This window comes from Neophocaena asiaeorientalis, unplaced genomic scaffold (assembly GCF_003031525.2).
Source record: "Neophocaena asiaeorientalis asiaeorientalis breed wild unplaced genomic scaffold, Neophocaena_asiaeorientalis_V1.1 scaffold106, whole genome shotgun sequence".
NCBI classification, from domain to species: Eukaryota; Metazoa; Chordata; class Mammalia; order Artiodactyla; family Phocoenidae; genus Neophocaena; species Neophocaena asiaeorientalis.
The window spans coordinates 3,604,697-3,617,733 of NW_020172597.1; the positions used below are offsets into that span (position 1 = coordinate 3,604,697).

The window sequence follows — 13,037 nt, forward strand, 5'->3', positions numbered from 1 at the left end:
GTGTCAGGCTTCAGTCGTGTCTAATCAGTTGGGTGTAAGGCTCTGGCATCCAGGAGAGGTCTATGCTGGGGATGTATTTGAGAGTTAGGCAGGACCGTATGATGGTGCTGAAGTCTCAGATGCATGAACTCATCACCAGGTCAGAAGTCTAAGAGGGAGAACAGGACTGTGGATGGAACCAGGGGAACATCGGCGTTTGAGAAGTGGGTGGGATGGAGTAGTCGGGAGAAGGGGGAGAGGCAGGAGAGCGGGGGCCCTGGAAGCCGAGGGAGGAGAGTGTTTCAAGAACAAAATAGTAACTCCCCCGAGTGCAAATGACAACAGCAGAGAGGTGTTTTTACCTGTCAGATTATCGGGGTTCTTACCTCACACATATGTGTACACACTCTCTCTCTCTCTTAATACAGAGAGCATTGGTCGGAGTGAAGTAAATTGAATATATTCATACATTATTTTTGAGAGTGTACATTGGTATAAAATTTTGTAGGTCAGTTGACAAGTATCAAAAACCTTAAGTGTGTATCCTTTCTCCCCAGCAGATCCACTTGTAGAAATTTATCCTAAGGAAGTCATCATGGGTGGGCACAAAAACTTTTTACAAGTAGTTTGTCGCAGCGTTGTGTACAGTGTTTTAAAAATTGTGAACAAAATACAAGGTTGGTGAAATAAATTCTGTCGATATGATGAAACAATACTTTCAGCTAGCTGGAGTTATGCAAGTTATTCCTCAGGCATGGAGGAATGTTTCTGATATTTTTGTATCTTTTATATACACACACCGTTGTGCAAAGGAATAAAGACACCAGCGTTTTAATAGTGCTGTCCCCTAAGATTAAGCAATTTTTATTCTTTGTACTTTTCTGTAGATCTCAACCTTTCTACGATCTAAAAGCATCCCCCTAAGGCAGAAGTTGTCCGTAACCTTTGCCAGTGGTGACAGTAGTGTGGTGGGGAAGGAAGGCGGAGTGGGATGAGCTAGCGTAGATGAATGCAAGGAGCTGGGCCGGGCAGAAGGCAGCTCAGGTGGAAGACCTTGGTTCTGGTCCCAGTTCTGCCACAGCGTCCCTTGACCTCAGCCTCTGAATGCTTCGGTTCCTTTGTGACATGGGGATGCTGACTGGTCGCTGATAACAGTCAAGTGCAGTATTACACGTGATCACACTCTGTAAACTGTACGGTGCATGGGGGACATGTTATTATCGTTACACTGAAGATGTCATTGCCCTCATCTGCGATGCCATTTCAGAGTCTTCCTCTTGTATCACTGTGTTGTTTTCTGGGAGGGTGGGCTCAGTGAACTGTTAAATCTCTACTAGGTTTAAACCACATGTCTGAAGTTCTTTATGGCTTAGGGCCATAAACAGTTCTTCTGGGGTCCAAGTCCTCAGCTGAGTAATGATTTCCATTTGTCCCTGTTAACTCAGTGCTTGCTGTGTGTCCACCCTTGTGCTTGGCCCTTTAGCAAACATAAGATAAATAAGTGTTTAGCGATGTGGAATCTCACTGAAGTACCCAGGTTAGCGCTGAAGGAAATTCCCTTTGAGAACTGGACATGGAGGAAAGTGCTGGAGTTTGGAAAATGGATGAGTAACCTGATTGGTTAGAGTAGGGAACAGAGGGCCAAGGAATGAACCTTGAAGGGCATGTTCTGTTGGAGCCTAAGAAGGGAGGAGACAGCTTAGCATTCCAGGGACCAAAAATCCTAGACCGTCTAGACAAGAAGGACTCTTGGACATCAGTGAGCCTGATTGATCACCTCTAGTGAGCCTGAGGAAACGGAGGCCCAGAGCGGGAAGGATCCCAGTTGGGGGCAGAGCCTGGACTGTAATTCAGGGGTTTTGATGATGCAAGTTAGTCCTTTTAACCTCATACTTTGATATGTTACGTCAACTGAGTATATTGAAAAGAATTTTGATTTGATTTAAGAATTTAGAACCTCTCTGCTTGGACACTCATGCAACCTGATTTAAAATCCGATTCTACCAAGATTCCTCAAATTTCTTGAGGACATGTGGAGTTGGGCAGGAGAGGGTAGGCACAATTACCTGAAATTTTCTAAACTTGTAGTTTCTGGCCAAAGTAAAAAATCTAATAGAGGAAAGAAAGACAAATACTTTGTTTCTAATGGTTCCCTTTTCCCAGGCTTTACCAGCAGTCCTGTTTGTCTAGATCTATCTAGTACATCCTAAAAAGTGAGCAGCTTGGGGATGAATGAGCAGACAGAAGGTGATTGCAGAATAGCACCTTTCAGTGAGGAATAATCTAAGAACACATTCCAGAGGAATTATTTCTTCTAAATTCATAACGTCTTTCACATTTAATGTTTGTGTTGGCTGTACTTGGTATCTTCTGACCGAATCCAGATTTTGGGTTCTGGTCTGATGGCTCCAGGAAGCCCCAGGACAGCACTGTTGGCCTTCAGTGGTGTTTCCAGACTCTCCAGCTGGATGTTCCTCTCCCACTGCAGGTGTGCCTTCAGCTTCTCATTGCTTTCAGCTTTTGACTTAACGGTTTCTCACTGGCAAGTTTTGTGCATGGTCTTGATCTCTCTCTCTCCTCCCACATGTTTACTTCTTAATGATTCAGTCCAGATCTTTTTACTGTCCTGAGTTCCTGGACCCCTTTCTTTAATAATATTATTGACTGAATTCAAATAGAAGAGTCTAGGTGATGTCAATTTCAATGATCTGTTTTTCTCTACTATTTCATTACTGTGTATCCTGCAACAGTTGAGCAAAAAGTACACATGTACTATGAGAGAGAAAAGAGGGGTTTTGATTTAACCTCAGAGGTTTGTGAACTGCTTCATCTGCTTTCTTTTGACCCCAGGGGACAGTGGCTGTCCAGAGGTTTGTGAACTGCTTCATCTGCTTTCTTTTGACCCCAGGGGACAGTGGCAAGGCAAGATCGTGACCACAGCATGGGATGGTGCTTTGTACACAAAGACTTCTTTATTACAGCAAACCAAGGGGCTTATTAGTTAGTGTGTCTGCTGTGGGTGAGAATCATGACAAGGCTGATAAATCATGAGTTTATCCCTATTCTAAAAGAATCCACAGATGGTACTAAACCCATAAATTATACAACTGCTATCATGGGGCCAAGCATCTGTATGACCATCAAAGATATATTTTTTTCAAGGTTAACTGTTATTGTATGTGTGTGTTTATTCCCTTTTTAGCACGAGGTAGAACTAACATCGAACTTAGAGAGAAATTCATCCTACCTGAGGGGGCATCCCAGGGAATGACCCCTTTCCGATCACGGGGCCGAAGGTCCAAACCATCTTCCCGGGCAGCCTCCCCTACCCGCTCCAGCTCAAGTGCTAGTCAGAGTAACCACAGCTGTACGTCCATGCCGTCTTCTCCAGCCACCCCAGCCAGTGGCACCAAGGTACGTACAACCTGCAGTGTGACCTCCTTCCCCGCTCCCAGCTTTGCGGATGTCCATTGTTCAGTGTAGCCTCTGAAAGACCCCAGTGAGGAGAGGCACTTGAAGACATGCAGACCAGGCTGGCCAGCCCCTAGTGGTACACAGATCCGGACCTTTAACATGACTGAAGAGGACATTATTAAATAGGAACTCGGGTTGTTAAGTCCAAAGCGCTTCTTTCCACATATTCCCATTTTGAGTTTGAGCCCATCCAGTTACTAATCTTGAAAATCCAGGCACTATCTGTGCTGCTGGAGCTAACAGAGAAGTTGGTTGTTACGACGGGTGATGGGTGAAGAATGCCGTTGCCTTTCTGCCTGGTCCCTTTCATCCCGTTAGACTGATGCGCATTTTATTTTGTCTTCTATTTCTTTAAAATTTAGTGTCTTCTATTTATTTTTTTTTTATGTTCCCAATTTGCTCCCTTTCTGTTCCATTTTCAATTATTCCCGTCCTTCCCTTTGGATTTCCGTTTCACAGACTCCACTTCAGTTCTCTCGCTGTTATGACAAACCCTGGTTGGTAAACAGTAAAGCTGGCACCCCTGTCAGGGACAGCCACTATCCTGACCTCCAGCTGCCCAGCCCCGAGGTAGAGTATGGCTTTGCTAAGGACACAGTCAAGACCAGGCCCTCGCTCATGCCGAGGACTTGACCAGCTCTTCTTCCTGACACGAGTCCGTGCTCTTTTCCATCTCTGTGGTGCTTGCTCTCACAGCTGATTCATCTCGTCCAGTGTTTTTCAGGGGTTTCTAACTCGGATTCACCAAAATTGGAGATAAATAAGAGGTGCCTAAGACTGGATTGTTTAACAACTTCCTAACAGTCTTTAGAATGATATTTGTTCAGGGTGAGAAACAATGGTCATTTGTGGTGATTTGTTGATTGATATTGTTTATAATCATGCCTCTTGGAGCCTCCAAACGTCATATCTGACACAGACGAGTTACGAACACTTGAAATTCAACGACGGTGCATGTTCAACAGTGTTCTATCTTTGCTTAGGACAGAAGAGTGGCTGGTGCCCCCGCCCCCCGCCCGAGCCACATCCCCGGGATGGTGGTATCGCCACAGTGGTCCGGGTGTGGGTGCCGTCTCCTTCAGCCAAACACAGTATCAGTGAACACTGCTCTGAGGCTCAGGTTTTAGCTTCGAATTCCTTGGCCTAGGCACTTGGGTTTCTATAGCCTTGATTTGAATACATATGCCAGCAATTAAGCATGTTCAAGTACAGTCATTAAAATGCCCAAGTACTGTTGGAAGAGCAGTGTTTCAGAAATAAAATGTGGACTAGAGGCTTGTGTGATAGCACTACAGTTTGCATTCTAGCTCCTGCTGGGAAACATTGGGTTCTTGTGCCGCAAAAGGTAGCGTTGCCTTTAGTCATGTAAAGCTTCAGCCAATAAACGCAGGAGGCACAAGAAGCCAATGCCCACGAATGGACTTGCTGCTTTGGGATTCATCCCACTCCAATTCAGAAATACATCTGGCTTCGAACATGATCTGGGGACCCACTGACACTAAAACCCCACAACTCAACCTGCTTATCCTGCTTTTCTTCTCCTTAAATGGCTCCAGTTTCATGAAAGTCTCAAAAGTTCTAAAATTTTTAATGTTTTAATTATGAAGTGCCAATTCTCATAGGATTCTGATGGATCAGCATTTTTGTTTCATCTTAAGGTTTTACCTATGGTTTCATTTCATTTCGAGGTTTCATCTTTCCTTACCCACTGGTGTTCTGCAGGCTGTGTCCTGACGCGGACGCCCAGCCCGGCATCTCTGGCGCCACGTCTTCCCAGCAGCAGTAGCTTCTGAAACTGGTGCTCTTCCTCCTGTGTGGGCCAGGAGGGTTTGTGCTGGAATGTTAATCCCTCTCTGTCGCTTTTGCTCTTTCTTTATAAATTGAAGATATAAGAAACACCATGCAATGGGTTGCTTTACTCTTCTCTTTGTATAAACATCTTAAAAGTCCTGGAAAACAATTTACACGATTGATTTCAAAGAAAAATTGGAATAGCATGCTGTGGCATGAGTGATACTTAAAACAGATTTAAAATATTCTTTCTCCAAATTAAATCTTTAAAAAAAAATACACTCAAATGGGAAATGGAGCTCCTATCAGCAGCAGTAATGATTATGTACATCTATCCAGCTCTTCTCCAGTTTAGGAAGTGCTTCCACACATGACTTATTCACTCAACAAGTTTTTATTGAGCCCCTTGTCTGTGCCAGACGTGGTATTAGGTGCCAAGGGTGTGACAGGGAACAAAACAAAGTCCCTGCTTTTGTGGAGTTTCTGCTTTAATACAAGAGATTCAGGCAACAAACAGGGAACTTTCCTGGGCTGTTACAGTAGGAACAGCCAGGAGGCCAGTTGCAGCGGTGGACTGAACGAGAGGGAGTGTGGTAGGAATGAGGTCTCAGAGGCAGGATCCTTCTCTGGTTTCCACTGGGAGAAATGAAGGCACAGATGCCAATTTAGATAAGCCAAGAGCCCAGACCCAAGCTCAGTTCTTCTGGCCCCTTGTTCAGAGCCTTGTTCCTGATATCACAGCCCCACTCATGTGTGCTTCTCCTAATCACTTATTCGATCAAGTCAAGTAATTTAATCTGCATTCTGCCAGTGCGAAAATAGATCTTTACTTGACTGAAGTTACTGCATCTATCTAGTAGGGATTGGAGTAATATTTGGATCTCCATGTTAAATATTTGGGGTTAGAACTCATATGTCACATTTCTAACCCCAAAACTCTGATACTTGGGAGTATTTGGATTATTTTCCTTTACTCATTTACCATGTTTCTGTTTGTTATAACTACTATAATCTTACCATTTGAGGATCTTTTTTTTTAGTAGAAATTTGTCGGTAAGATAAAAGGTATTGGAAGACATTTTAAAACTTTTAATTGGGACATGAAACCTTTATTTTGGGAATCCTCAAAATACATGACCTAGGACACTTTCAAAATAAATCTTTGTTTTCCTGGACTTTTAATTGGCTTTTCAATTGATTAGACATAAGGAGGGCTTAAGTAGACCTTTGAAAGTGGAATTTCTACCAAAGATTACACCAAGTAAATATGACCTTTTTATTTTTATTTTTTTAAGATTATTCCATCAACAGGCAGCAAGTTGAAACGACCAACACCAACTTTTCATTCGAGTCGAACATCGCTTGCTGGCGATACTAGCAATAGTTCTTCCCCAGCCTCCACAGGTGCCAAAACCAATCGGGCAGGTAAGTACCTGCCCCAGCACTTCTGCATCAGGATGAGGGTGAGGCGAGTGGCCAGGCTAGGAATTTGGAAACAGCAGCCTCTCAGCAATGCTTCACTGCTCCCCAAGGAGCAAATAATGAGAGTAGCACTGAGGTGTGATGCTGAAAGACAGCCCTGCAGATATCCTGCCGACCTTGACTTCTTCTCCTGTCAGTACAAGTAGCTCGAACCTTGCCTTCTGAGAGCAGATGCCCTCACAGCCAAAGCCAGACCACCTGTTCTTGATCAGACATGATAGTATTTGAAAGTAGAAGGAGAAAAGGGCCTCCTGCAGCGGGGCCTTCCTCAGAAGCCCGTCCAGTATGGGACCTGGCAGTTTGCTAGTAATTTTTCCGACACCCCATATTTATTATCGCTGCCGGGGAGCTGAGGAAGTCAGGGAGAGATTACATCTGCTCACCTGTTGATGTTCCTTTTGGGAGCCTAGGGATTTGGCTTCCATTTCCTGCTCTCTGTTTGCCATCCCTTCGCCCCCATTCTCAGTCTGCCCATGCAACTAGCAGGCTCTCTCCTCTGTGCCGAGGCCATGGGACAGCCCTGCTCAACTCCACCATGGGGCGTGTGAGCTAACAGTGCTGCTGATAGAAGCTGGTTTCTAATTCTCAGGACGCTTCTCAAGTAGAAGCACAAAGCCAGAAAGGGTGTCAGCAACTTCTGTGTAGGTGAGAGGACCGGGGTTCAGAAAGGCTGTGGTTTGCCCAAGGTCACACAGCATATCAGGTGGTATTAGGATCAGAACCCTGGCCTCTTGTGACCACCTAGAGGGGTGGGTTAGGGAGGGTGGGAGGGAGATGCAAGAGGGAGGGGATACGGGGATATATGTACACGTATAGCTGATTCACTTTGTTATACAGCCGAAACTAACACAACATTGTAAAGCAATTATACTCCAATAAAGCTGTTTTTAAAAATTAATAAGTAATGGGAAATGCTGTACAGCAGAAATTAACACAACATTGTAAATCAGCTATACTCTAATAAAAATTTTAAAAAAATAAAAAAAAAGAACCCCGGCCTCTGGTAACTTGTTTCCCCACCCCCCAGCTCCCCGCCCCCTCCAGTGCTGTCTCTATTAAAGTCTGTGGCTTTATTCTTAAATTCCAGACCCTAAAAAGTCAGCCAGTCGCCCTGGGAGTCGGGCCGGGAGTCGGGCCGGGAGTCGGGCCAGCAGCCGGCGAGGAAGCGATGCCTCTGACTTTGACCTTTTAGAGACGCAGTCTGCTTGTTCAGACACTTCAGAGAGCAGTGCCGCAGGGGGCCAGGGCAGCTCGAGGAGAGGGCTAAACAAGCCTTCCAAAATCCCCACCATGTCTAAGAAGACCACCACTGCCTCCCCCAGGACTCCGGGTCCCAAGCGGTAACACTGCACAAGCACCCCCAAGCCTCTGTCCACTTTGAATCCTGCTCCACACATTGGGTGTATATTTATTCTGAATGGGAGAAGTTATATTGTTAAAAGTGTAAAAGAATAATTGTGTTATGAAGCTGCCTTATTTTTTTTCTTTTTGTAAGTTACTATTTTCATGTGAATATTTATGTAGATAAAATTTGCCTCCTGGTAACCCTGTAATGGATGGGGTCCAGAAATGAAATATTTGAGAAAAATAAGCGAAAAGATCAAGATGCAAATGTGTATTAAAATTTTAAAAAGCCTCTAAATAGGGTTTCTGTGCGGTGCAGGGTTGTAAACCTGCTTTATCTTTTAGGATTATTCCTAAATGCATCTTCTTTATAAACTTGACTTGCTGTCTCAGCAAGATAAATTATATTAAAAAAAAATAAGAATCCTTCAGTGTTTAAGGAACTCTTTTTTTGTAAATCATGGCCACCTCAATTAGCAAGAACTGAGGGGAGGGCACTTCTGACTGCTTTTTCCATTGTTTTTAATATTGTGTAATTTTAGCTGAAGAGAGGGAACCTCATCTAGGTAATGTTTGCACATGATACAGCAAAAGGAGTTCATTGCAATACTGTCTTTGAATACTGTTTCAGTACTAGGTGTTTAAAGGACAAATAGCTGCTAGAATTCAGGGGTAAATATAACTGTTCAGAAAACGTGAGAACGATGGGGTTTTTAAGAGTCCTGGTTTTAAAAAAAAAAAAAAAAAAAAAAAAGAGTCCTGGTTTATAACTTCCTATCCAGCCCAGCCACCAATAACTCCTGTGCTCACCGGGACCCAGGCCATCGGCAAGGGGAGACTCCTTGGTGGCATCATGAATTACAGATTTGTTTATCTGCATTTTTTGCTATTTATTTAAAACAGTCGATCAACTTCCCACAAACTGAGGAATGAATTCCACAAGCCTATTCTGAAAATGTGGACATAAAACACTCACTCGTCCTTTAAAGGAGTTCACCAGCACACTTGTTAAGAAGTCCCGTTTGCTTCTTCCGTCTTTTCTTTTGTGCGTAATAAAGTTAGCTGCCCAAGTGATCATGAAGAGGGGCTGTCTGGGGCTCCTGGTTTTTAGCTGCTGTTCCTCTTCAGCTCCGACCACGTTGCTGTGTGATTATCTCAATTGATTTTAATTGAGGCAGAAACTGAAGCTCTACCAATGAACTGTTTAAAAACAAGACACACTTTTGTATTAAAATTGCTTGCAGTAACAAATATTTTGTATTTCCTGCTTTACTTCTGAACCATTACCTTATGTATAACATTACTCTTTTAGGTACTTCGGTGCATTATTCAAATCCAGATATCTTGATGGATAAATTATGGAGCTCATTAATAGATTTCTTCTTATATATTTTATCCTCATTAATTTTATTTAACAAGGGAACAAAGGATCAGACTGTTGTTATGTAAATCTGTAGGGCTGTCTGGCCCACTTATGTGATTAAACAAATAACCAGTATGTAAGAAGATATTTGTTTTAGAAATCACACATCCTGGGTTTTGAGAGAATGGGGCCAGTTTCTCACAGTATGCTGTTATTTCTGGTTAAGTGGTAGAATTTCAGAGGTAGAAACAAACTTGGTCATCAAATCTTACCTCCTTTGTTTTACAGAAGGAGAAACGAATGGGAAAGTGGGTGAGAAAGTCATCTGCCTGAGATCACATAATGAATAAATGGCAGAAGAGGACCTTGAATCTAGTCCTCAGCTCCCTGTCCAAGTCAGGCAGTTCTCTTCCTTCCAGTCCCTGGTTGGCTTTATAATATTTAGAATGGCCAAATATTAACTAATCCTGATGACAGGAATTAGACTAAGAAATAACTAGGGAACTTGAGAGAGAAGAGGGGTTGAACATCAGCCACCTGTGTTCTTCGTCATTAGGCCATACTCCCCTTGTGATAGGGGAGTTTGGTAAGATGGACACATGTTTGCCAAAGCTGTTGGAAGCCAAATACCCAGATTAGAAGGAATGTGCAGCCTGATGGATTCTGAAGGAAGTGCTTACTGTATTCTCCATGGAATTGGATAACTTCAGGCTGCCAGAACTTTGTAGGGTGGCGTTTCCACCCAAATCTGCTTCCCCCTCTCGGCCTTCTGGCTGCAGAAGCATGCTGAAAGGAGCTTGACCTCCATCTTCTCAAAGTCTGGACCGTGGTCACTTGTTTTTCTTACCAAGTAATTCAGGTTTTCCCTCAGTCTTTGCAACAAAGCTCAGCTAGTGGTGCAATCTGCAGGAAGTGTATTTCCATTCAGTGAACACCTGTGTGCAAGACCATGTGGGAATATAGGGATGGCGGGAAAGGGGTTAAAACTGCAGTTCTGTGATACAAGTGCTAAATAAGCAATGCAAACTTGGTGTCTGCTAGGATAGAGGAGGGCAGGTTCTGGGGCTTTGAATAACCATAGCTAACATGTATTGAGTGCTTCCTGTGTGCCAGTCACTGTGCTAAGTGCTCTGTGTACATTCTCATGTAATTCCCATCACAGTCCTACAATCGTGAGCCTTACTGACAGATGAGAGACAGCCTGAGAGAGGTTCAGTAACTTGCCCAAGGTCACAGAGTTGCCAGGTGGTTGGGGAAGCCCTTGTTTGACAGAACTTTCTCCAAGACACCCTCCCCATGTCAGTTCCCATCCAGTTGAGGAGTTCCAGGTTTCCACTCACAGATCGCCTGTCCCCACTTCCTCTGCCCATCCAGGCAATTTGCCGGCCCCTCTGTCAGAGCACAACCTCTGTTTTGCCTTCAAAAAGACTGCATGTTCACCTGTCACCCCTGGGGTGACCCTTGGGAGCCACTAGAGGGCAGGGAGCTGGTCAGCTTCATCTTTGGCTCAGGCCACAGCACGGAGCAGCACCACTGGTTTATGGGAATGTGAAGCCATTGTTTAAAGAGCACAGCCATCTTCACTCATCCTAAATTGAGATAAATGACTTCTATGAATCAGACCAGCACTGGGCTGCTTGCAGTCTTGCTGGGAGGCCAGCAGTTTACGATACACAACTGGAGAATTACAGGCTAGATCTGAGACCTCCAGTGATGTGTGGACTCAGGGGAATGCAGAAGGATGCCCAGGGATAGTGAAGGGGGCAGGAAATTCAGAGACCCTGACCAACTCTGACAAGGGAACACCCCCTTGACTCTGCCCCCTGCCTCTGCATGCAGTCATCAAGCCCTGTGGACTTGCCCTCCTAAGAGACTTCTCTGCCCTCCATTCCTCTAATGATTCTCCATTAGAGGATCATTGTCAACATCCCCCGACCCCTCCCATTACTGTACCTGTCTCCAGCTGTGGGCCCTGACTCCAATCTCCCTCCCTCCAATCCATAGTCCCCTCTGCATCCAGGCTCTGGTCTTTTCTTGAGAACTTTCACTGGCTCATCTGTAGCATTCTCATCCAGCTTCAGCAGCCTGGTGGAGTTTTACCTGTTGAGTAGAAGGAAGACTAGGCATAGACTTAAGTCACCAGCAAATGATTGGATTTAAGATTTGCTATTTTTTAAGTTTGAAGTGATCTTGGGGAAATGTGAATTTTACTGGACATCATACCTTTATTTTGAAGTTTAATCTTGAACCCACGTTGGGACGCCATAACCAGCCCCTCACCTGGCCATTTGCCCCCCAGGCTCTCCAGCCTCCACTGAACAGCTCACCTGCATGTGCCCACCTGCTGCAGCCCAGCTCCAATGTTGTGTGACCTGAGGGAAGTCCCTTAACCCTTGTGTGCCTCAGCCTCTTCGTCTGTTAAATGAGGTGGGGGAGGGGCGGTTAGGTATCTACCCTATGACAACGTGTGAGCACGAAGAAATGGTACAGAACACGGCTGGCACATGGACAGTGCTCACTGTCACCTGCCACTGTTGTGCTTCTTGGAGTCTCGGCCTTCGCACAAGCTATTTCCTCTGCCTGGAACATTCTCCTCCCACTGACCTTTCCTTCAACTCAACCAATTCCTTCCGGCCTTCAGAGCTCAGTCTAAGTGTCTCTTCCTCTCAGCGCGGCGCCTTAACCATAAACGAATAAATGCGGTGAGAAGGCGCCTAGGGAAGAGCAGGGTGTGCAAATCGGGGCTAGTCAATGGAGGAGTTTCCGTGAGGAGCCTTCTCTCGCAAGCCGCTGAGGGCCGTGACAATTCAGATGCGCAAAGGCTCAGGAAGGGCACCAGAGCTCCTTGACCGGCGGGAGGCGGGAAGCGGGTGCGCGTACCCCGCGTGCACCGGGATCCGAAGGGCGCCCAAACAGACCTAGCGGTGGCAGTGCGGCTGCTGGAGCTGCCGGGGCGGCCCGCCGGAGGCGCCAGCCGGGAGCGCGCGGAAACCAGGCGGGTGGGCGCGCCAGGAGCAGTGACGGAGCAGGCGTCAGGTGTCCGGGAAAGAGCTCCCAAAGGCGCACGCAAGGGGACTGCGGAGAAGGCACCAAGAGGCCGGCGAGGAGCTGCGGTGGCTGGGAACCCGGGCCCGGCTGCTAGCAGAGGGATGCGCCCCACTCTCGGGCCTGCCTGTCACCCGCGGGGCCCCTCTACCTCTAGACCCGACGGAGGCATTTCCGGTCCTGGAGCGACACTCGTGCACCAGGAGGGGCTGCGGGGTCAGTCCTCGGGCCGGACCGAGAGTTGGGATGCCACCCGGGCAGGGAGACCAAGGACACGCCCAGGCGTCTGTTCCGCGGCCTTGGTCCCGCCGCTGTGCCCCCATTGGTCGAGTCCGGAGGGGGCGGGACCCGACGGCTGCAAGTTGGACTGAGAGAGGCCACCTCGGCCCGGGGCGCGCGGCACAGACTGAGGGTCCGCGCCTCCCGGAGCCCGGCGGGAGCTCGCCCTCCGCCTCTGAGCTGAGCTGCCTCGGCAGCAGCCGGACTGTCTGGCGCGGCGGCACAGACAGACTAGCCGACGGTCCCCGGTCCCCGGAGGAGCCCTTGCCCGAGGAGGTGC

The 13,037-nt window shown here is 46.5% G+C and overlaps 2 protein-coding genes across 15 annotated transcripts in view; both read left to right on the plus strand.

The window, feature by feature from the left end:
- Nucleotides 1–9,321, plus strand: part of MACF1 (microtubule actin crosslinking factor 1) — a 282,110-nt gene extending 272,789 nt beyond the window's left edge. For 4 of the 14 annotated variants that reach the window (XM_024738722.1, XM_024738719.1, XM_024738720.1 and 1 more), the window contains 4 exons: nucleotides 3,182–3,393; nucleotides 3,913–4,023; nucleotides 6,540–6,669; nucleotides 7,814–8,070. In XM_024738722.1, the coding sequence (XP_024594490.1) occupies nucleotides 3,182–3,393; nucleotides 3,913–4,023; nucleotides 6,540–6,669; nucleotides 7,814–8,070 (710 nt within the window). Of the gene's footprint in view, nucleotides 1–3,181; nucleotides 3,394–3,912; nucleotides 4,024–6,539; nucleotides 6,670–7,813 lie in introns of all 14 variants that reach the window. The other 10 variants (XM_024738727.1, XM_024738724.1, XM_024738728.1 and 7 more) reach the window with 5 other exon arrangements.
- Nucleotides 9,322–12,724: 3,403 nt separating this feature from the next.
- LOC112395504 (bone morphogenetic protein 8B) overlaps nucleotides 12,725–13,037 on the plus strand; it is a 35,353-nt gene continuing 35,040 nt past the window's right edge. The window contains exon 1 of the mRNA XM_024738742.1: nucleotides 12,725–13,033. Within this exon, the coding sequence (XP_024594510.1) occupies nucleotides 12,725–13,033 (309 nt within the window). The remainder of the gene's footprint in view (nucleotides 13,034–13,037) is intronic.